This window comes from Sinocyclocheilus grahami, unplaced genomic scaffold (assembly GCF_001515645.1).
Source record: "Sinocyclocheilus grahami isolate Dianchi unplaced genomic scaffold, SAMN03320097.WGS_v1.1 scaffold96.1, whole genome shotgun sequence".
In the NCBI taxonomy this organism is placed as follows: domain Eukaryota; kingdom Metazoa; phylum Chordata; class Actinopteri; order Cypriniformes; family Cyprinidae; genus Sinocyclocheilus; species Sinocyclocheilus grahami.
In genome coordinates this window covers 1489740-1513988 of record NW_015505275.1, presented here as the reverse complement: position 1 = coordinate 1513988, position 24249 = coordinate 1489740, and the positions used below count along the sequence as shown (strand labels likewise).

The following is a 24249-nucleotide window of genomic DNA, read 5'->3' as shown; positions in this document are numbered from 1 at the left end:
ACACGATGCAGTAACCAAAAAAAACGTGTGAAATATTGGACACTTCATGCACTCAACTGTCGCAGCTTTATGTCGTGAAGGGGCTGTCAGACTCTGATTATTAATGACAAAACATTATAAAATTCATACACTTCATGGCTGAGTACATGGGACGCAGTTACGGTGTCTAAAATATAAGTCACTTAATATTAACTTGTTTACCTAACTATTGTATACAATTAATATATTTGCCACCAGGGCCGTCCTTAGCTGATGCGGACCCCCCTCGGTCCTTCAGAAAACATATGGTGCACTTTAAAGTTTTAAGAGGGTTTACGTATAAAACTGGGGCTAATGACTATCAACATTTTTATTATTTTGGCCTTATGGGGTATCCCTTAACACACTACCAACATAGCTTGATTCCAGAAGCCAGCAACAAATCACAGAACACAGGGTATTCAAACAAAGTTTATTCACAATATCCACACATGGATTCACTATCAAGTCTACACCATGTACACTGTTTACGTAAGAGTAGTGAGAGTTGATGCAGGCAGGCAGTTGATGCAAGTCAGTCGTCTTCTAAACTAATCATCTCAGCCTGTCCACTGTCTCCAAGCAGAGCCAGCAGCCTCCTATAGCCATTCCTAAAACAATAAGACAGATTTTTAAGAAGGAGAAAATGAAGCATAGTACAAAGCAAATGGGAATGGATAGTGCTGGTTTTAGCTTAAGTTTCTGCTGACATATAGGTTACTGTACCTGAGTGAGGTATTTTTTCCCAGACCTCTCTTGCACTCTGTCTTTCTAAGGCTCAGTGACAGAAAGGGAATAAGAGCCGTCACTGTGAAGGGGTGAAGGACAGCGACAACTTCTAGAACATTATACACTTGCTGGTCGTATACACCTTCATTATCTTCCACAAAGGCCCTGGGAAAGAAAAAAAAAAAGGTAACAACAGAACGAGAGATTATAGTCTCTAAGGCAGCACTGACCAATGTGAGTAACTTACTGTAGAATAGTAGTGGTGTGTTCACATGGCTGCTCTCCTACCGCAGCAGTGCACCGCTCCACAATAAGCTGCGTAACCTCTGTGCTCAGCCTCTTTACTGAGAGAAACACAACAGGGATTTGATTAAATAAAAACAATGAAATTACATTTACATTTTTTTATCGGGAGCTAGGAGGTCTTTATAAAAGATGATCTCTCTAATTGATGGGTTACAATGTTTAAGCGATGTCTCACTGCTTGCTTGTGTTATTAATGTTTTGGCAAAATAAAGTGTGGGCTTTTAGATGCAAAGGCTGACCATATTGGGCCTGGTGGGTAATGTGGGTGGCCACAAGAAAAACAATATTCCACTTTAATGATGCAGAGGTAATATTTGTAATGCATAACAAATAAAGAGCTATAATGATAACTAAAATCATAGTTAAAAAAAAACGAAATCGCATCAACTCCAAGAGAATAACAGAGCTCACATAAAAACTACCCTACAGGTTGGGTCTGTAAGTTTTTTTTTTTTTTAAGCATTAAATTGATTGAAAGTTACAGTAAAAACTTTTACATTGTTACAAAAATTTCTATCTAAAATAAATGCTGTTCTTATTAACTTCCTATTCAAAAGAATCATGAAAAAAGCATCAATGATTCCACACATATATTAAGCAGAAAATTAAGCACCAAATCAGCATATTAGATTGATTTCTGAAAGATCATGTGACACTGAAGACTGGAATAATGGGTGCTGAAAATTTTGCTTTGCCACCACAGGAATAAATGACATTTTTTATTTGTATTAAAACAGAAAACAGTTATTTTAAGACCTCTTTCAAAAGAATTTAAAAAATCCTGATCCCAAACTTTTGAATGGTACAGGAATCGTATCATACAGAGGAATCATATGTTTGGAATCACTTTCAGAGTGATTTCAGCTGATGAACAAGAAAAACATTAACAGCCAATGACATGAAACGGCATGGTGCAAGTGACAGAATGCGTCAGAATAAACAGTATTGTTCTTGGTGTGAATGGGCCTTTTATATGATCCTTGTCTACCTTGTGGTTCGTTGACCAGCATCAGACAGCGCAGCACCAAAGGAAGTGGAACTGTGAGTAAAGCAGGATCTCTGTCATTGTTCCTTTTCAGGAGTTCCAACAGGAAAGAGAGAACAGCAGCGAGTCGAGGGGGAGGAGCGAGACCTTTAAACTGGAGGAAGTTCTCTCTGCCGAGACAATGTTATTCCTGAAAGGTTGGTCATCTCCTTTTATACTCATGACTATGAAGAAGCTACATATGATTTTTTTTAATTTATTCATTTAGATATAAATATGAAATCACATGACTCATACCTCAGCACATGCAGAATGCTCCTCCTGAGTCTTTCCCCCTGCGGGGTGGGTGTTGTTTCGCAGGCTGCCAGCAGGACAGGATGATTGACCACCGCTCCAGTAGAGGGTGTGGATGGGAGAAAGCGGCTCAGGTACTGGGAAATGACACTGTGCAGCTGCTGCTTTAGGTACGCCCCCTGAGATTGGGACACACTCACCGCCACTGACAAACCCTGAAGATACCAAGACAATCTTAGTTATGACAAAGACAGGGAACTTCATCAACAATGACCTCAGGATACAGGGAAAGTTTTCAATAGTCTGAATACAGAGTATGTATTGGATTTGGAGGTGCGTTAACCTGCAGGAACAGAGGCAGGCTTTCTTTGAGGGCTGACAGCATTTGAGTGTGTGCTCCACTGTCCTGTTGGAGAAGAGCGTGGGACAGTAACAGTACATCTACAATGCGGAAGAGCAGTTGCTGGGCTTTAGAGGTGGCCAACAGGTGGCTCCAGTGCTTGACCAAGCAGCCTGAAAAAAATGTACAAAACCACCATAAGCTTATAGTACACAAAGTGCTGTTTGCAACCCATTTTAGTGACGTGACATGGCCAAGTATGGTGACCCACACTCGGAATTAGTGCTCTGCATTTACCCATCCAAAGTGCACACACACAGCAGTGAACACACACACACACACACTGTGAACACACACCCGGAGCAGTGGGCAGCCATTTATGCTGCGGCGCCCGGGGAGCAGTTGGGGGTTCGGTGCCTTGCTCAAGGGCACCTCAGTCGTGGTATTGTAGGTGGGAGAGAGCGCTGTTTACCTTTTGCATTTTCAAGTGAAAAACAACATTCAACAAAAGATAGTGTACACTGTGTCAAATATCACTTACCTACAGTCCAGTATGCCAGCTGTAGACCCTCCCGGCTCTTGTTTAGCAGGTAAGGCTTGATATATTTGAGGATGTCTCCTACATACTCCAGTGCTCGGGACACCGCTGAAGAACGCTCAGAGAGGAGCTGGAGCTCACAGTATGATTGACCCACAGCCTAGTAAATTACAAATACACAGTATTGGAGATACATTATGGCTTATATGCTAGAGCTTCTGGTTTGAGTGCGTGTACCTTGATGAACACAGCCATTGCAGGTTTGGGATCTTTGGCAGCAGCAGGATGTAGGCCTGCTCTCTGCAGCACAGACTCCACTTCTGGAAGTCGGAGAACCTGTCTGGTTAACTCGGCCAGCTGTTCATCCAGATTTCTGCCTGTACACACGATACCACAGCTGCTCTCTCTGACACACCCAAATCATTTTAATAATACCGATTCGCTATCACTTGTGAGCAAATTAGGGTTGAAGGAATAATTCGTACAACAAATTTAAATTAATAATTTAGTCATAATTTACTAATGCACACGTCGTTCCAAACCTGTATGGCTTTTTTTCTTCTGTAGATATTTTTCTTCTAAGACGATTGAATCTTAATTTAATATCCAAATTAGTGAATTTGATTGCAATACATTGCGACTCACTTTAGCCCTTTATATAGTGCTGTGCTCCAGTCGGTTTTTGGGCATAACTCCCTGATATATATAAAGGGATAGTTCCAGAAATGAAAATTCTGTCATTAATTACTTACCCTCATGTCATTCCAAACCTGTAAGACCTTTGTTCATTAAGATATTTTTAATGAATCCGAGAGCTTTCTGAGCCTGCATAGACAGCAACGCAACTGGCACTGGTTCAATTACAGCTGAACCACTGATGTCACATAGACTATTTTAATTATGTCCTTACTATGTTTCTGGGCCTGGGAACATTTCAGTTGCATTGCTGTTTATGCAGGGTCAGAAAGCTCTCGAATTTCATCAAAAATATCTTAATTTACGTTCCAAAGATGAACAAAGGTCTTACGGGTTTTGAATGACATGAGGGTGAGTAATTTAAGACAATTTTCATTTTTGGGTGACCTATCCCTCTAAGCAATTTTGACAGTAAAATCATGGTGGCTGATTTTTTCCTCTCCTGTGCACCACAGAGCACTTCACACTCCAGTCCAGTAGGTGGCATAAATTAACCTTTTACATTGGTTTGCCAAAAGTCATGTTGAATATGAAAATGTTAGAAGAACCACTACCGACTGGGAAAAAAAAGACTGGATGTATCCCACACAGATGGTTTACTCATTATTACGAATGGAAAAAAAAAACGACACACAATGTTGTTTAAGTCCCACCTTCTAGAAAAAACAGCCAACGGACAATTAGTAAATATCATCACGTCACTGTAGCTGCTGTTATAGGCTCTAGTTCTTATATAAACTTGGGACTGCAGTGGTCTTGCATGACCAAAATAGCAGACCGTAAAAAAGGCCTATAAGTGAACTGAATTTCCCTGAAAGGGACTTAAGTGTAAAGTGCAGGATAGTGACAATTTTACTGGTAAAATTCTTAATACATCAGGTTGTTTTTACAAAAACCAAAACCAGTCATACAGTTGTAGAACTACACGAGGTTCAGTAAATGATGACAGAATTTTCATTTTTAGGTGAATTATCTCTTTAACCACTTGCCATTCCATGTCCGCTATGACTTGAGCTCTTTGTACCTGCTCTTGCATCTGGGGCATCTTGGCTTTTATGGAGGTACTGTTGTAGAACACAGCGGATCCAGGCACGCACACATAAAGCCTGGGCCGAACCTGAACCTGGCCCAGAGCTGACCCAACTGACCTGCTCTCTGTGAGAGAATTTTTGAGCTCAGTAAAACCAGTCCAACTATGCACCGGAAGAAAGAGTAAATGGAGAAAAGACACTCACCCATTTTGCAGCAGGTGATTTAGATAGTGGGTTACCAGCAGGGGGTGGAGCATTTCATCCCAGCCGAAGCTTTGCATAATGGACTGGATGGGGTGGGGCTGTAGGTTTTGAGGGGCAGAGCCAGGCATGTCTAATGCCAATAGTGTGAAGCCTAATAGCATAAAATACTATTAGATTTTACACATCCATTCTCACATTTCTACCCTTAAAATAGCTACACTTATAGAGCAAGAAAGTGAGAGCACCCCCCCAAAACAACACACTGATGAGTTGTCCTGTATGTGTACATCAAAACAACTGCACATTCATACAATTCCCTTCTATTCAGCTCTTTTAGAGCAGAGCCCACAGAGAAAAGGCAGCCATGCAAAGAGAGCCCCTGAGAGAACAAGAGTTAATTTTCTCTGTTTCCCTGACCTGCTGCGGCGTCCGCGAGCTGTGGCGGGGGGGTCTGGGAAAGCCTCATGCTGCAAAGGAAGGGGAAGAAGTGGGACCAGAGTGCCGCTGCCACCGCTTGGTGGCGCTCTTTAGCCACGCTGGGGAGAGGAACCCAACTGAGAGAGTCTACAGAGTGAGACGGCTGGCCACAGCGCTGGTGAACTCTCCTAAAGAGAGAAACGGAAAAACAAATTAATGCCAAGCACACACTTGAAGACTCGCAGTTTTTCGGCTGTTGTGTTGGTGAGCACTTTATGCAATTATTCCCTCCAGAAGCAACAAAACGGGGAATAACCATCTATAATAAATGGATAGTGGTACATATTATATAAATATTCTAAATACCATAGCAAATGTTTTTTTTTATGTTTTTGAAAGAAGTTTCTTCTGAAGAAAGGTTTTTATGTTCACAAGGCTGCATTTATTTGATCAAAAATAAGGCAACTTTTTTACAGTAATATTGTGAAATAATCAATTTAAATGAATGGTTTCCTATTTAATATATGTTAAAATTGAATTTATTCCTGTGATGGCAAATTACGCCATTACTCCAGTCTTCATTGTTACGGGATTGTTCAGAAATCATTCTAATATGGTGATTTGGTGCTTCAGAAACATTTCTTAAAAATTTCGAAAATAGCTGTACTGCTTAATATTTTTGCAATTATATTCATAAAAATAAGTTAAAAAGAATAGCATTTATTTGAACTAAAAATCATTTGTAACATTGTAAATGTCTTTACTGTCACTTTTGATCAATTTAATGCTTGCTAAAATTAATTTCTTTAAAAAAAATGATTTCTGACCCCAAACCTTTGAATATTCTATAAAATATTTATATGATAAATATATGTAAAAAAAAAAAAAGCAATGTTTAAAAATGATATACTGTGTTAGTCAGAATACACAGCTACTTTTAAAAAGCTAATATGCCTTTCATAAATCCATACACTTCAGTAGGTGTTATCCAGCCTTGACCCCCTTGGTTCCAGTCTCCAAATTTCTCAAAGAAACTCGCTTAATAGCAGTGTGAGTCTGTTTTTGTATTATAAAGAAAAGGAGCTTTAAAAAATAAAAAAATTTTTTTTTTTTTTTATATATATATATATATATGAATGAGACAATGGTTAAGCAGATGTGAGGAGCAGTTTGATGTTGTTTTCCATTGCCATTCACATTTCCCCCCCCATAAGCAGGATAGTGCACACACCTGATGACTGCTTGGACAGATTTTAGACAAGTTTGAAATTTATCATGGTGTCATTGGCTTTTTGTTGCAGACTACAAGTGTGAGGAGCTTCAAAATAATTGGCCCTATCTTCCTAAAGTCAGTTCTTGTGTTTCATTCCCCCATCTCATCTATCTAGATTCGTCCATACTATTTCAATCTTCCTTTCTCATTTCAACCTTCTGAAATGTGACTGCGGCCATTCTCACTGTCTGTATGATCTCCGGCCCCCTCTGCCCTCTTTTCACTGTGAATTCTCCTCATCTCTCTGGACAGAGGGATTAGATGGAGTGTGCTGGTGTGGGGCAAGCGGTTCCTCCGTGGCCTGGCGGTAGCTGTGAGGCTGGGTCTGAATGGGAGGCTGAGAGCACGAGTCTGGCTCTGCAGCGGCTGGCATTAGCTCAGATAAGCAGCTGAAGGGGCTGTAATCTCATTTAGACTGGAGATGATCCTCCTGTCCTGTCATTCTCAGCGATGAAAGTGAGAGCGCCGGGAAAGGGCCGGGGCGAGCGTCACGTGTGCGCGCACATGCACACACCTTCGCGCCTTCCAGCAAGGTTGCATCTAATCCACGGAGAGCTGAGACAATCGATTAGAGAGTGAATTCATTAGCTTCGTTACCGCGGCGGAATGGGCCTTTCACACCCATCAACCCTCATTGTACAAGACATCGTCAGAGACCCCACTTAATCCCCTCACTGCGGCGTCTTACACGCACACACCCCGTACCATCTGAACACTCGTTTAATCTCTCCCCGGACTGCAGCACAGATTTTGAACACACACCTCTGGAACGTACACACCGACTTACACGATCCCGCCGGGCGCCTTCGTGTAAACTGACACACGGAATCACACACTCAGATAAGCATCATGAGCACGCCATCTGACACTGTGCGAAAGCTCTGATATCTCCGTATCGCTCAACACACACCCCGTTGATGGAGGAGCACGTCCTTCACTGTGACATTAAGCAATGGTGCTTATTTCTGACCATGCATGTGTTATACTAACAGTTAATATGGCTTTCAAAATAGCAAGTAGGCATACTAGAGTGGGGACAGACGCCATGAAATCCAAATCAAGTTTTGTGGCTTTTAGTCTGTGTCTATAAGCTCTGAGGCTAATCAATATGCTAGTGTGCTCGTGAAAACATTTCGCTTTCCATTTCAATAGTAAATATGTCAAACCATTTGTAGGTTTTAGGCTATCAATGTCAACGTTTGAAGGGTGAACTGTGTAGTGAAGAGTTATTGAGTGAAATTCCCATTAGTAAGGCTGTAGGCTCGGTTTGCTCTAGGGAACATTTTGGTACAATTAATGTAATGCAAGCATACTAAATATTAATTAACAGCTAAATGAATCCTAGCTAAATTTCCAAAGCAACAGTCATAGTACAGTTCAGTAGTGCCAACTGAAATCAAAATTTAACTTGTGTATTATCTATATGCTAATTCAGGGGTTTTCCAACTTTTGAATGTGGAATATAACAATTTAAAATAATTTTCATTTTAATATATTTAAAAATGTAATTTATCTAATTTAAATTTTCAGCAGCCATTGCTCCAATCTTTATTGCCATGTGATCCTCCAGAAATGAGAAATGTCTTTACTCTCACTAAATGAATTACTGAATTACTTATTACTAATTTAAAATGATTCAATTGATTTTGTACAGCACTTTTCCCAATAAATTTTGGTCCAAAGCATCCCCCCCTTCTGGAAAATCTTGTGCAAATGTATTCCTAAATATTGACAAAAATAATTTAAAATGTCATTCTCTTCCTAGAAAACATATCAAAAACGCTGATGACTCATGTTGCACCACACAGGTTTTTATCCAAACAAAAGCTCTCAAGAATGAGAATATCTGGAGTTACCATCTGCAACTCACTAACAATAGAAAATCATAGTTCATAGCGGTGATGTAATGTAATCCTGTTAGTTCTTTAAAAATAGTCCAAGAGGTGAATCACTGAAAATTTTAAACTCGTTAATAAACCTTCAGTCTATATTCACTACAATTCTTGCATCCTTTTAAAGCTATTTTGTCTTAATGGTTTAAATGAATAAAAACAGTTTTGTGTTCTTAAATGAGTTTGACAAACAGCCCCTGCTGTGATGAACAGAAACACCACCTTCCTTCTTACGCTCAGTGTAACCATGCTCTCCGTTCTCCTGAGGGGAGACGGTGTGCATGGTGAAAGCGCAGCGGGAAGGAACCGGATTAATCGATTGGCGAGAACTCGATTAGTCACTTGGCAAAGACGCCACCGTGCTGCAGGGGTCACCATTGCGATCTCACTGCCCACTCACACAGAGGATCGTGGCAGGGAATGCGATGAGGAGAATTAGAGCGTGACTAGAGCCTGGCCTGTATTATCTGCGTGAATCATCCGTCAGTTACAGTCTGCCTTACATCGCCCCATAGCCTCGCGCTGGCTAATTTACGTAAGGCTTGCGCATGCCGTCTCCAACCTAACAGCCGTAATGAAGCCAGGGTTCAATTTACCGGACCACATAATAACGCATTAATTGTGTCAGTGAAAACGCATGAATAAAAAGCGATACAACAGAACCACGGTGAAATTACACACAAAAAAACACTGCACACCTCTTCCTCCTCACTCTTAACCTCAACATGGTTCCTGACACAACACATACCCCTCCACATGTCATCTTTTGACGTAACCTACACTCGCTCTCACCTTCCTGGCTATCTGCTATGGTTTCATCTTCGCATCCTTCCCCTAAACAGTTATCATCTCTTGATGCTAACAGTGCTACTGATACTTTCTGCTCCACTCTTACATCTTGTTTAGACACTGTCTGCCCCTTGTCCTCCAGGCCAGGCCGTACCACACCTTCTGCCCCTTGGCTGTCTGATGTTCTCCGCGAGCATCGTTCTAAGCTCAGGGCTGCTGAAAGGGTGTGATGCAAATCAAATAATACGATTGAATTTTCAACACCACAATCGGTCAAGTACATCTTACCAGCAAACATACACTTGTTCACATCCTTCTCTTCACTCTCTGAGGCAAAAGTCTCCAAACTCATCCTTTCTAATTATCCTACTATTTGTCCGCTTGATCCTATTCCATCTCATCTCCTTCAAGCCATTTCTCCAGCTGTTGTACCTGCACTCACTCACATCATGAACACATCCCTTCACACTGGTGTTTTTCCCTCAGCATTTAGACAGGCTCGTATAACCCCACTACTTAAGAAACCCACCCTTAACCCATCTCTTTTAGAGAACTACAGACCGGTTTCCCTTTTTCCTTTCATTGCAAAAACACTTGAACGAGCTGTGTTCAACCAAGTCTCTGCCTTTATCACACAGAACAACCTCCTCGACAGCAACCAGTCTGGTTTTAGAAGTGGACATTCAACCGAGACTGCCTTACTCTCAGTTGTGGGAAGCCCTAAGACTGGCAAGAGCGGATTCCAAATCTTCAATACTTATCTTGCTGGATCTGTCCGCTGCTTTTGACACGGTTAACCACCAGATCCTTCTGTCAACCACATTGGCAAAGGGTATCTCAGGAACAACACTCCAGTGGTTTGAGTCTCATCTCTCAGATAGGACCTTCAAAATATCTTGGAGAGGTGAGGTGTCCAATTCACAACATCTAACTACTGGGGTGCCTCAGGGCTCAGTTCTTGGACCACTTATCTTCTCTGTCTACATGGCATCACTAGGTTCTGTCATTCAGAAACATGGCTTTTCATATCACTGCTATGCTGATGACACTCAACTCAACTTCTCATTCCATCCATGATGATCCGTTGATACCTGCTTGCATCTCAGCTTGTCTAACTGGATGAATTCTTGCTGGATGAAGGACCATCACCTTCAACTCAACCTTGCCAAGACAGAACTGCTTGTGGTTCCATCAAACCCATCGTTTCATCACAATTTCCCCATCCAGTTAGGCGCATCAACCATAACTCCTTCAAAAACAGCCAGATACCTTGGAGTTATGATTGATGATCAGGTGACTTTCTCAGACCACATTGCTAAAACATGCCCAGTTCTGCAGATTTGCTTTATTCAACATCAAGAAGATCAGGCCCTTTCTTTTGGAACATGCTTCACAACTCCTTGTTCAAGCTCTTGTTCTGTCCAGGCTGGACTACTGCAATGCTCCCTTGGCAGGTCTTGCAGCCAGTTCTATCAAACCTTTACAATTAAACCAGAACGCGGCAGTAAGATTAATTTTTAACGAGCCGAAAAGAATGCATGTCACACCTCTGTTTATCGATTTGCACTGGCTACCAATAGCTGCTCGCATAAAATTCAAGGCATTAATGTTTGCCTACAAAACCACCACTGGCTCTGCACCCCTTTACCTAAATTCATTTCTTCAATCTTGTGTGCCCTCTAGAAGTTTGCGTTCTGCAAGTGAATGTTGCTTTATTCTGCCATCCCAAGGAGGCACAAAATCACTTACATGGACTTTTAAATTAATTGTTCCCTCCTGGTGGAATGACCTGCCCAACTCAGTCCGAGCAGCTGAGTACTTGGCCATCTTCAAGAATCAGCTAAAAACACATCTCTTCCATTTTTTATTTTGACCCTCTAACTCTAGCACTCTTTAAAAACTTGCCCCTTTTAGACTTGCACTATATTTATTTACTAACTGCTTGTTTTCTTAAAAAAAAAAAAAAAAAAACTAACACTTGCTTCTCTAATTTTTTTGTTTTTTATCTGTTTTTTTTTATTTTTTATACAATTAACAAAAGCAAAAAAGGCCTCTAACACTAGCTTGCTCTATTCTATCAGTTTTCTTTTTATTTATTATATGATTTAAAAAAAACTTGCTACGTGTACTGCATTAAGCTAACTGAGACTTGTTATAGCAATTGCATATCATTGCTCTTTTGTTGATTTTTGATTGCTTCCATTGTCCTCATTTGTAAGTCGCTTTGGATAAAACCGTCTGCTAAATGTCTAAATGTAAATGTAAATTAAGAGTAATTTGTAAGGACACGTCGAAGAGCACCCCATCTCTTTAAACTGGGTCAGTGGGATCTTGGTGCCAACATGAGCCTGTTCGGGAAAAACTTGCTCGCCTCAGTTTTATCGTCCATTAATGTGCAAATGAGTGGCCTCCCACCTACAGATCCTGCTTGTGAATTGTGGGAATTAGTATTGTTAAAGTGATTCAGAGTTTGATTTGGGTAAAATGAGAGGAGTGGACACTTAAGCAGTGGATTCTTTACCTTGGAGGTCTGTGTGTGTGATTTCAAACCTGGACACCTTACACGATCGCACCCTAGCCACCTCTGACCGTGTTAGCCATGTAAGGCACACCGATGTCCCTGCCATGAACTTGTCCCTCCCTTCAGCTCAGTCCACACTCAGCTGTCTCCAGCCAGGACTGGACCCATGGGCCGAAACGCAACACAGCTCTCTTCCTGCACCTGTACGGGCTGACCCGGGTGCCGCGGGCCCCTAGAGATGCACAGGGGACCTTACAGGGGCTCTGTGCACAATGGATAAGCTTATCTCCACACTACGTTGTAACTACTGCACAATCAAGCCATTGTCAACATACAAGGGATGCAGGGGAGAGATTTGAGCTGCGCAGGGGCCAGGGTGCCATATGTATATGCTTCTGGGATCACTGGGGGGGTTGTTTGAGGAACCAACACATCTTAACGTCTAAAGTAAAGCGTGTGTGTACTCTCTCACCGTAATTGTGCCAGCACTGTCTGCAGTAAGCCCAAAGCGGAGCTGAGCTCGGACTGACGGCAGGCAGGCAGCAGCAGTCCAAAGCCCCCGTTCAGAAGCCTCTCCTCTGACAGCGTAAGATTAGGACTCGTCTCGAACACCTCGCTCACCCCCTCCAGGTACGAGCTAAGTGGCGCCCAGAGAGCTAGCTTGCGCGAAGGCTCGGTGGTCTTCAGGTAGAACTCGCGGGCCGCTTGGCTGAAGTAGGTGGCCAACTGCTCTGCCAGTGCGCCAGCATCCAGTCCCTTCTCCAAATACAGCAGCACGAGAGCCAGCTGGCCCCTCCACTGCAGCGCGCGCAGGGCCGGGGGTGTGGAGTCAGCGGGCAGCATGGCGAGTAAGTCGCACGCTCGGCTGGCCACGTCCTCCAGCTCCGCACACTGCGCCAGGACCAGGAAAAGCAGCAGGAAGTGCAGCAGGCCTGTGTCAGAGAGCTCCGTCATTCGCCTCTGGTGGAACTTTGAGTAGAGTCTGTGGACACATGAGACAGACATGGTCATAATGTGGAATAAATACTGTGCAGATACAATCAATCAATGATTTTAATTTGATTATGTTCTTATTTCCTACAGTTCAATTACTGAATCGAAAGCGTTTTATGAAATTTCTCAATGTATGGGGTCTAAAATTCTGAGTTTGCTAGTAAAATGGTCTCAACTAAGTCTGATAAATTTCTTATCCAGTAAGAAAACATGCACATAAACTAAGATGGAAACACTTTTACCAAATAAATTCCTTAATGCGCATCAAAAAAGACGATCATAAAACTGGACCAACCAATGGACTGATCTCATGGCACAGCATCTGAAATGCTAGTTTTGTCATTCTAAAATGCTTGAGCAAAGTCTTGTCAAAGTGCTTTGTTATAATTAACTCCCAGAACTGCGTTTCCAAATATCAGGCTCCGAATATAAGATAACATGACCACATTTCATCTGAGCGCTTTGACGCTCGTAATTTATTGTATACAAAAATTATTATATACAGTGCCGTCTCATACTGCAGCAAAAAATAAATAAAAATCGTGATATTTAGCGAAAGTTTATCAGGAAGTGATGATTTTGTTCTCTTCAACTGAACGGTGCTTTATTCGCAAATGTTTTATGCGATATTCCAATTTTAGGCCAAGTTTAATTTGTAACTTTGGATGGAAACATAGTTACTGTGGGTCATCTTTGTTGTGCCCTAAATGATATCATCAACATAACAATGAATGAGAAAAATCCTAAAACTTTATTTCCAGGTGTAAAATAGTTTTTAAATAACAGATTATCAAAATCATCCTAGACTTTCAGGACTTCACTGTTGTGAAATTTGTATTGTGATGAGTAGTTGGTGATACTCAGCCCTAATATACAATCAATGTCTACAAATAATACTCCAAATTTTCCTCATTGATTCAAGACTGATCAATGTTTAATTCATTCCGATGATATTTCCACCACACAAATGCTGCCATAGCTTTAAAAAGCTGTTGGGTCCATCAGGATCAAACATTTCAACCCAAGTACTCAACTCATCGCTAACCTCCTCCAGACGTTCAGTCTTTCTGGAAAGCTATGCCTGTGAGCAGCATGTGCAAGTTTGCTTATGTGTGTGTGTGAGAGAGAGTGTTGTTTGATCCTCCGGGCACCACGGTGAAATGCCTTTAAAAGACCATGTTAAATGTCAAAAACACTCAGGCACACAGTGGTAGCTGCACTGTCGTGTGCGGCTCAATTTGCTGCAGCGCAGAAGGAGAAATCAATATTGACCTGCTCTACTCCCCCTTCATTCTACTGTTGACTGTTTGGCCCAAACAGAACCCTGCAGGTTCCATAACAAACACACTGCACTACAAGCAGGCCTTTGAGCATCCGTTAAATGTATGGACAAAAACACATCACGCAAAGCTACGGGGAGTCGAGCCGCGTCGCCGCCACAGATAGACGACGTGCACGGAAGTGTGGCGCAAGCTTTTAGAGTCTGACCCGAGATAGAGAATGAGCCAAAGACGAACGGAAGGCTGTCAAGATATTGTTTGCGTTTTTTGCCTGTCTAGTTGTTTATTTGTTTATCATGGACAGCTTTTTTTTTTTCGCCTGCCACGAGCAGATGCTGCTCATTCCCATGCTACGAGCTTGAACGTGCTCCCTGCCGATCTCATTAATGCACCGTGCGCCGTGCCTCCCACCGAGCGCGCTCCAAGCCCGAGTGCCATCAGCGCAGCCCACACCTCCCCGTGTGGCACGTGTGTTTGTGCGTGTATAGGGGAGGAAGAGGTGGTCCTGGAGCCGGCCAAGTCAGCCCCCGCCACGGCATTGCTGGAAGCCCAAACGCCTGCGTTAAGGTGAATTAACCGCTATGCTTGTTAGCTAATTAGCCTTCACGTTTGCCGCATGGCTGAGCGCGGTCCAGACAGAAAAATTCATTATCCAGATTCTGTCTGTTTCAGCCTCTTACCGGAGCTCAACCAGGCCAACCGAATTGGCGACTGATTTGAACCAGAACGTAGGGGTGACGAGGTCTAAACTTTGAAAATAGGTGTGAGTCTCAAGGCTCATTCTTACCTGCCCTTGATCTGTCTCCAGGGGGCGCCGCCAGCATGTTCCTGGCTCAGGTGAAGGGCCAGAATACGCAGGAAGATATGGAAGGAGTTGGTTGAGCAGTAGAGCTGCGCGTGAGAATTGGAGCCGACAGATGCAGGGCTACAGCAGCTCTTAGCCTGCTGCAACAGACAGAGGGGAGTCCTGCTGATACTGCCCAGCCCTGACACACCTAACCAGGGCACGGTGAAAGAGCTGTTCTGCATACACATAAAAGAAGAGAGTTCAGAATTAGAAGTAGTACTGAAGGGTGTCTTTCACACTGATAAAGTATAGTCTAATAGCAGCATTAAAATATAGTCCACATCAAATGTTTTCTCAATATATTGAATATATTCTTCAAGTCCAATTCCAAGAAACCCTGCAAAAAATCTGATTCAGCATGGATCTAGTTGCTATGAAACTACAGCTGGTTTTGTAGAGATCACTAGTGAAAATGCTTTCATTTGACATTTTTCCAATTAATAAATTATATTATCAGCACAACAACAGTTTGAGTAAATGTAAATTATTAAAACATAGTATTAAATTAAAATGTGAATGTGATCTTGCAGTAATGAGCTGATAAGGACAAGTTAATATAAATATAATGTAATATAATTAATTTATTAAAATGATCAAAACTAATTACTGCACTTTTAACTTATAAACTTATAAAACTTATTTACAGAGAGAAAAATTGACTTCTGGGTCCCACAGTATGTCATGTATCCAGCTATAGAAATAATATTTAATGTCTATGTGATCTTGCAGTAATGAGCTGATATGAACACCCCAAGTTTGAATTAATATAATATAATATAATATAATATATAATAATTTAAATTCTTAAAACATTGTTTCCAGATTTAAACGGGGGAAAACTCTGAATCCCACTGTACATCATGGCTTTAATAACCAAAATAAATTGCAGTAATGACTTACGAGATTTTTGCTGTAATACTCCCAGAGTGTTGTGACAGCACTGACATTTGGGCCCCACATCAAGCTGAGGCTGAGGCAGCAGTGGACAATCATTCGTATCTGTTCTTCCTGTGCAGCTTTCTGAAAATTAATCATAATATTTACCTTTCAGAATACGCATCTCTAATGCCATTCATAAACAGACCAGACAAACAAGCATATTAGCCAAATAAACACATAATACACCGCAATATTAAATATTATTTTAATCACCTTTGGGTCACAGCTAGACTTCAGCAGCCCCATCACAAAGCTCCAATTATCCTCAAGTTGTTTCTGAAACGGCAACAAACTCACCAATGTAATATTCATTATTAAAATGAATAAAATCTCATCATGTGATACTAGTTTGTGTTGATCTACCTCCTGTTGAGCAGTGCCGTTCCGGTTGTGCATCCCAATCTGGGCCAGGTGTGTGAGCAACCACCAGGTGAAACCGTCAGGGTCTTTACAGTGCAGGGGTAGACCTGGGTCACGGTCTCCTGAAGGCGTCCCCTCCAGGACAGTCTGCAGCAGGGCATTTACGTAACTCCAAAAAGACTGGATTGAAAAGAAAAATCAGAATCAAGAATCATACGAAACAACCATCTATGCTGACTGAGATTGTGTATGTGCTAACCTGAGTGTGTATGGTTTTGCTCCTGTGCTCCAGTAAATGTATGAGTAGAATCCATAATTCCTTTGTGCAGAGGCAGTGATAGTGATGGCTGTTCAAAATCTCTGTTGGTCTCACCTAGAGAGAGCGAGAGAATGAAAGACTGTTCTAACTCCTAACCTTTACAACACAATGTTTATGTTTGTTATAAAACACACACCTTATTATATTTGTTCATGGCCAGGCCAATGAGATCACAGAGCAGGTTGTTGACCTGGTCCTCAAACAGACTGATGTTTGTGAGCGTCTCGCCTGTCAAATTCACGAACTGGTGCGCATAAACTACCTGACCTTTCAAAATCACCAGGACCCAACACTCGTTAGTATGACAGTCCCAGATTCAGGACCACATGTGCAATCTAGAGACAGCTACTGCAACATACCCATCATCCTTTGCTCCAACAGGTGCAAGATCTCCAGAACAGACCAGTGGATGTCCAGGTGCAGATGCAATAATTGCCAAGATGGAGGAAAGAGCTGTAAAGAGGAGTTAGATTTTTTTCCTTATGCCACTTTCTTTCACTACTAGGGAGAGTAATATAATAAAGTGCACTTGTGCCGCAGATCAATACTCTATTAGTTTTAAACCACTCTGTATTTGGCCATCAACCTTTTAAAAGTCCATCCAAAGAGGCCAAAAGTGTGACTGAATGTGTTAACCGAGAGAGCAAAAATGCTGATAAAGATGTGATTAATTTGTGATTTCATTTCCATTAAATTCTTTCAAACTTTTAATGAAACCATCACAACCACTGCCATCAGAATAAAAAAAAATTACATTTTAAAATGTGTTTAAATAGTTATTTTAAATTGTAATATTTCCCAATATTACTGTTTTTTAATCAAATATGTGTAGTGAGCATAAAAGACCTCTTTCAAAACATTTTAAAAACCTTAGCAAATCAAACTTTTAAAGAGTAGTGTCTTGTATAGAAGAATGTTGCTGTATATTAAGTATTGTTACATAAATATATGTTCATATACTGAAAATAAAAATGATCTCTCTTCCTGTGTTGATTTAACATTAATTTAGTGACAAACGGTGTGTCTTAATTATTTTAATTGCATTTAACACTTTTAACCTATAGTACTTGGCAACAATGGAAGTTCAGTCAAAATATGGTTCCTCTGAATAAAATAAAATCTCCCTATTTAAGTAATATTTCAACCAAATTAAAATTCTGTTATCATTTACTCACTCTCAAGCTGTTGCAAACCTGTATGAGATTTCTGTTTAACATAAAATATATATTTTGAAGAAGGTGGGTAACCAAACAGTTGCTGGTCCCCATGAACTTAGAAACAGAAAATAATCCCATGGAAGTCAGTAGGGACCATTAACTGTTTGGTCACCCACCTTCTTCAAAATGTGTTCTATTGTGTTCAAAAGAAGAAAAAAATTCCTACAGGCTTGGAACAACTAGAGGGTGACTAGATGAAAATTGTCATTTTTGGGTGAACTATCCTGTTAGGACATTTAGTAAATACATAACCAGATATTGAGGAATATCATCAATAGGCTAAAAGATATAATTTATCTTGTGAAAATGGCAGAGGTGTTCTGCAGTACCTTTCCCTGATGCTGAATCGTAAGAGCACTCTGGACATTGGCTGGCAGATTTTTGATTCGTCCAATAAGCTGTGTGATACTGAAGAGCTCCTCCACCAAGACTGAGGGCAGTTGAGCCTCTGCGTCTTTAAAGGGATGAACAGGACCTTCATCTAGGGATTGTGAAGGCTCCAAAAACCTGGAGAGCAAAACACAACGTGAAACCAGTTTCTGATATTATTTCGCTACTACCAAGCCACAGCAATCTGTTTTGTACCTGTAAATGAAGACCTTGATATAGCTGAGGAACAGGACACACTGCTGTCTCAGTTCCTCTGCCTCATAATGAAGACTGCTCGCTTGACCTGAAAGCGTCAAAATATAGTTATTCATATTTCAGCTGCAAAGTACTGTCAGACTGTAACAACTCTTCCCAAAAAGTCTGTCTCCAGATGCTTACCAAAATCATGTGAGCTGGACTGCACCAGCGTCTCCAGTTTTAACACCTTTTGTCTGAAAGGAAAGACAGATTGTCAAATTAGCAGACTTCCTGTTTCAGCAGACAACATGGCAATCCTCCAGAGCCAACACACCTGCACTCCTACCTGAACAAGCCAAACAGAAGTTTGGTCGATTCTACCAGCGCTGTTTCTGTCACCCATGGGAAGTCAAAAATATCAACCGTGTCCCCCTCAAAATCCACAGGAGCTGGATCGAGCTTCAACAGCAACCTAAACATAGAGAAAAGAGGATGTAAGTTTAACAGACAGGTTGACACCGAGTATATCATCATTATAACACCAGGACTTAGTACCTCTTCAGGGCTCCTCTGCTGATGTAGCCATTTGATGACAGTCGTCCTGTCTCTTCTCTACCTGGTTCATAAGCACAGGTGAAGCAGGGAGGCCGACTGGGAGCAGATTCACCATAATGATCCAGAGCAGATGGGGATACAGGTGGGGTGAGGGACTGCGAGAACTCCCCCTCCATGTCAACAGGATGGAATAGACCACTAGGAAGAGTTTTGAAAGAGACAATGAAAATAATGCAATCAAAAACATTTTAACCACGAATTAGACAATTTAATGTAATTAAACAACCATTAAAAAAAAAAAATAAACAAAAAACATTGGCTTGGCTAGGCTTTAAGGCAACCGTAAACCAGGAAAGGCCAGCAAGTATCTTAGGCTGGTTTACGCTGTTATTTTTAGCAGTGAACACTTCTCTTTCAGATCTACAGCGCTATATTGTGAGTTATTGACCTGGAAATTATATCCGCAGACAGCGAAACCTACCATTTTTAACAGATACACCAATTTCAGTCATTTAGGATCTAATAACTTCTGTAATACCACTTACTTCAACACTTGTTGACAACTGCTGCGTCTATGAACGACCACGTATCACTGCACTCCCGCGCTACAGTCACAGCAACACTGCGCAAGCGCACGGACATGTCGGTCATCCAAACCGCTCTTTGATTGGTCAGAAGTTCTCGGGGGGCGTGGTCAGGATCTGTAATCATATCAACGCATTGCAAACAGGGATTGAAACGTCGAAAAGTTACTGTGTGTGTATTTTGTCTTTGTTATTAATTAAACGTATTAAAGACCGCGCAACATATAAAACGACAATATATTGACATTACATGCAATAAATGAGTTATTGTCGTTTAAATCACAGCTCCAGGCTGGCAGTAAAGAAATAGGAGAGGTGATTTTGAATCGTGATGCATTAATACGTCTTTTAAGTTCCTTGGTCTGTCCCACATTACTCCGGTCTAATTAATAACCAGTACATCACTGTTAAGTAAAATTGGACCCAAGGTTATCCTGATTTCCATATGCAGATCTCCGCCGGCTGCAGCTTTGGCCATCACCATGCATACATTTAAAAGCATCTTTTCAGTCCCTGCATCTGAATGCAGATATCTCGATTTGATACTCTTTTATTCGACGCTCAGGTTTTATCGGCTACATTTATATGCGGATGTAACGGCATGTCAAAGCAACATTTGTCGTCCGTTTTTTCCATTTCATCTTTACATCTACGACAAAAGACGAACTGATGTCATGTTGTAGCCTCTTCGTTTTATCCAAATGATGTTTGCGTCTTGCAGTAAGTACGAGGATCTGTACAGCTCAGCGCGCGCACGGACAGAAGGTAAGAAAGACGATTCAAGTCATGTTGACTCTAACCATTGTTTTCGCTGCCCGAAAGGGAGGAGAGATCTCACTAAAACGCCCTCCACCCTCTCTGGATGTGATTTTGTGATGTCTAACAAGAACAGGGCACTGAAAATGGATGTCAATTGCATTTTTTAAATATATATATATTAAATACTTGCGTGCATGCAGAGAGAAGAATTTTTATTTTTTGCTAAATGTAAACAGAGGTTGCGTCTCAAAACCTAACAAGCCCCCTACTAAGAGAACATTGACTGCTGTCCAGATTTTCAGACAGTCAGAATGTTCAAGTGAGTCCCATTTTGTAGCAATTTTTTAGTGAAGTGATTAGGTTATCCTAGAGGCTGCCGCCGTCTGTCTCAATCTACTAGTTCTGAATAATTTACGTCCATAATTTGTGAATGAAATGATGTTCCTGTGTAATGAGAGCACTAGGACGTGACAAGCAATATGCTGATTAGTGTGCATGAACTCACTGCAGTTGTAAGGATGAGATGAGCTATTGTCTATATGAAGAGTTCAGATGCAAAAGCCTCTAAGTGCCATCTGAAATTTTCATCTAAAATGAGCATTTTTATCAGGCTCCTATATTTATGTTCATTTATTTCACTTTAATGGCATAGAAAAGGACCTATACATTGCCATTAAAGTAAAATTACTGAACCTAAACATAGGAGCCTGATACAAATGCTAATGTTAGAAGAAAATTTCAGATGGCACGCTTTTGCATCTGAACTCTTCATATGTTGCAATATATTTGGAGCATGCAGATGTATGGCCTATTTCATCTTATTATCAACAGGTACGACCCTTGTGAAAACAAGGAATAGTTTAAGGGCAAATACAAAGTAGAAATGCAAATAGACTTGAAAAGTATGCCTGCTTGAAGGGCATCCTATGGCTATTTAAAACAATTAATTTGTTAAACTATTTGACCCTTTTAAATTCACTTTTATTAAGTGCAAAAAACTATTCTACCATGGGCATAAAAAACTATTTATAATTTCTGTTTTCTAATGCAGTAGGACTTATTTATCTACCTTTCCCCCTCAAATATTATTTTCAATTTTACAATTTGTAACTTTTATATGAAAAACACATTCAACATGTATCCACATTTACCTAAAGGTCAAGGAAATTAAAACTATGCTGGAATACCTTTAGTTAAAGATGGCAAGTTGATGCCAGATTTTTCATACCAAGTCATTTGAACAGAGTAGTTGCAGGGACCCAATATTGTTTTTCTCACAAACTGGACCCACTTGCTTGTTGCCCCATGTCTGTTTCCCCCAGGATACAAAGAAAAAACAATAAGGGTTAAGTATAAAACAAGTACTCAACAGAATAAATCCCTGTCTCTAATAGGTCTACAAAAAGCGTACTTTAAAAGTGACATACAGTTAAAGCTCCACAATGAGTTTAAGTAATGACTCATATTTTACTCCTTATTGGGTTCCTTCCAAAAAAAGATTCCACCATTGTACTTCAAAACGTTCCCGTCTCTTTTATCTGAAGGTGCCCCCCATGGCTTCGTCTTGATCAATTAAACTGCTGAAAGGCCTTTTCCCTCAGCCTTTTCAGCACAGCGCTTTAGAGAAATATAAAGTTATCAGTCGTCCTAAGCGATATGAGGGGAAAAAAATAAGTAGTTTGTCTATAAAAATGTCCAGGTGCTTTATCAGAGTCCCTGTAGGCCCTGGGACCCTTGTGCTGAATGTTCGCTTTGTGGAATGGATCATCTGTATGGCAGACCCCTGGCCCCCTCCTTCCTCTCTTCCTCAGGCCGAGCAGCTTAGTGGGAATAGGTCCCAGCTTTACTGAAAGATTGACTGGGCGATTTTGAGGAGCAGGGAAACTCCATCCAAATTGAAATGCATGCAGAAATACTGATATAGTACATTATTTTGAATGTGCTTCTTCATATCACATCCGTTCTCTGCAAAACCATGCGTCTGAAACATCTAAAATCAGTCCATAAATTATTCCTTTCAACATTAATTTCTTTGTTATAATGTTTATGCAAAGTAGACCTAAATATTACTCCATTTTAAATAATTGTCTGTGCTTTCTGAACTCTGTGCAAAGAATATAGTGGAGCCCTGCAGATGGTGAGTGAAGGTAAAGTTAGATAAATGCATCGTTTGCATGCCAAGAGCAACTAGCGTTAACACTGTTTTATTTCCGAAGACATTTGCATCGAAACCTGTAGATAGAGTGTGTTGGAAGAGGTTGTGTGGGTGGTTGTTATTCGTTTCTGTCAGAGAACCGTGACCTAAGGTGATGGACTTCAGGATTTTTCTGCTGTGGCGGACAGGTAGTGTTTGTATGAAAGAAACTTAACATATCTTTCTAGGGAAAACTTTCAGATTGTTTTACGATGTGCAATGTGAGACTATATGTTTTTGTAAAATGTACTGTTCAGTCATAATTTCATGACAAAATATGTTTTTTTTTGTCTTTTGGATATAATCAGTATTAAAGTTGTAGTGGTCAAACCCTGAACCATTTTTTAGTTTTTGTATTTTACTTTAGAAGTCTGTACATTGAACTTGTTCTGAGGTATTTTCATTTTTTTTGTTTTACTTCAGAAATTATATTTAAAAATGTAAAATTACATTGGTTGAATGGTTATTGTATCTAACTGCATCACAAAATGGATTTAATGTCAAACCCTGAACCATTTTTTAGTTTTTGTATTTTACTTTAGAAGTCTGTACATTGAACTTGTTCTGAGGTATTTTCATTTTTTTTGTTTTACTTCAGAAATTATATTTAAAAATTTAAAATTACATTGGTTGAATGGTTATTGTATCTAACTGCATCACAAAATGGATTTAATTAAAAAAAAAAGCAATTACATTTTCCTTATTCTGAAAGTAAATTTGAAGCCTGCCCTTAATAGATAATTTATTAGCAATTTCAATATTTGTTCATGCTGTTCATTGTTTCTTTAATTAGTATTATCCTTTTACTAATACTGCTACAAATATTTACTGTTTGATAGTTCCAACACACCAACATATTCCCCACCTTTGCTTAGCCTTTGTATTCATACCTGCATGTTGCCAGCAAATATCACTCTTTCATCTCTTTACTTTGCTGAAACATCCTCTTTCAATTCAGAATGTTACTCTTGCTCCTTTGTTCCTCTGTTTATTATACGGTGCTTTACATGAAATATGCATGAAACACAAATGGACTCTCCAGTTCATAAGCATTTTCATAAGTGAATATGCCCAGTGCAGATATTCATGTGGACACACAAACTCTCACTTTTCAGATCATGGTTCTGGTTTTGTTGCCTGTTAACTCAAGGGTGTTTTCAAGAGCAGAATGGTGAAACCAGTAGACTAAAACAATTCAGACACTGAATTGCTTCAGCATATAATGGGTCTAAATCACTTGTAAGTCAAACCCGTTTGATTGCTATGTTTTTCTCTCATCACATCATTTTTGAACGTGTTCCTTTGATGCTGTATTTATTTTCTTACAGCCCAATATTTTTTCTCTTTACTTTTAGCATATTTCATAATTTTATATCATATCATTTCAATTTTGTTTTTAACTGTAAAGGAGTGTTTTCATTCTCTCAGGACACTTTTCATAATAATCATATCGGTCTTGTTATATTTTATTTCTTAATACAAATAGCTCGCTGTTCATTAATTAATTCCCTTGCAAGGCTTAAAAATTAATATTTTTTTTAGAAATATTGAGAAAACTAATGGAAAATATACATCAATGTTCACTGTTTCTATCATATTTCT

The 24249-nt window shown here is 40.3% G+C and overlaps 1 protein-coding gene and 1 long non-coding RNA gene across 4 annotated transcripts in view; one reads left to right on the top strand and one right to left on the bottom strand.

The window, feature by feature from the left end:
- Positions 1-66: 66 nt before the first annotated feature.
- On the bottom strand, positions 67-20147 carry LOC107587771 (protein MMS22-like). 2 transcript variants are annotated; one of them, XM_016275677.1, is made up of 26 exons: positions 19945-20147; positions 19656-19811; positions 19111-19308; positions 18902-19027; positions 18757-18809; positions 18574-18661; positions 18318-18495; positions 17131-17224; positions 16908-17038; positions 16712-16825; positions 16456-16632; positions 16306-16368; positions 16054-16173; positions 15094-15329; positions 12506-13015; positions 5559-5746; positions 5142-5292; positions 4931-5061; positions 3448-3587; positions 3214-3370; positions 2676-2845; positions 2336-2547; positions 2042-2208; positions 995-1091; positions 745-912; positions 67-629 (listed from the first exon to the last, which is right to left on the bottom strand). In XM_016275677.1, exons 3-26 carry the CDS (start codon positions 19284-19286, stop codon positions 554-556), a joined length of 3723 nt encoding a protein of 1240 aa, XP_016131163.1. In that variant the 5' UTR covers positions 19287-19308; positions 19656-19811; positions 19945-20147; the 3' UTR covers positions 67-553. The 2 variants fall into 2 exon arrangements, with proteins under 2 accessions (XP_016131163.1, XP_016131162.1); XM_016275676.1 differs by having other exon boundaries at positions 19656-20034.
- Positions 20148-24249, top strand: part of LOC107587772 (uncharacterized) — a 29466-nt gene continuing 25364 nt past the window's right edge. For both annotated transcript variants that reach the window (XR_001609508.1, XR_001609507.1), the window contains exon 1: positions 20148-20459. This is a non-coding gene — a long non-coding RNA (uncharacterized lncRNA). The remainder of the gene's footprint in view (positions 20460-24249) is intronic.

What these genes read in the sequence shown, in the direction of transcription:
- LOC107587771 (XM_016275677.1), bottom strand. Translation starts at nt 19,286, where the DNA reads ATGGAGGGGGAGTTCTCGCAGTCCCTCACCCCACCTGTATCCCCATCT. An exon ending in ACAGTGCTGGCACAATTACG is followed by an intron (nt 5,747 to 12,505) that starts GTGAGAGAGTAC and finishes TTCTCTCTTTAG; the next exon opens with GAGAGTTCACCAGCGCTGTG. An exon ending in GCCTGCCTCTGTTCCTGCAG is followed by an intron (nt 2,548 to 2,675) that starts GTTAACGCACCT and finishes TGGTATCTTCAG; the next exon opens with GGTTTGTCAGTGGCGGTGAG.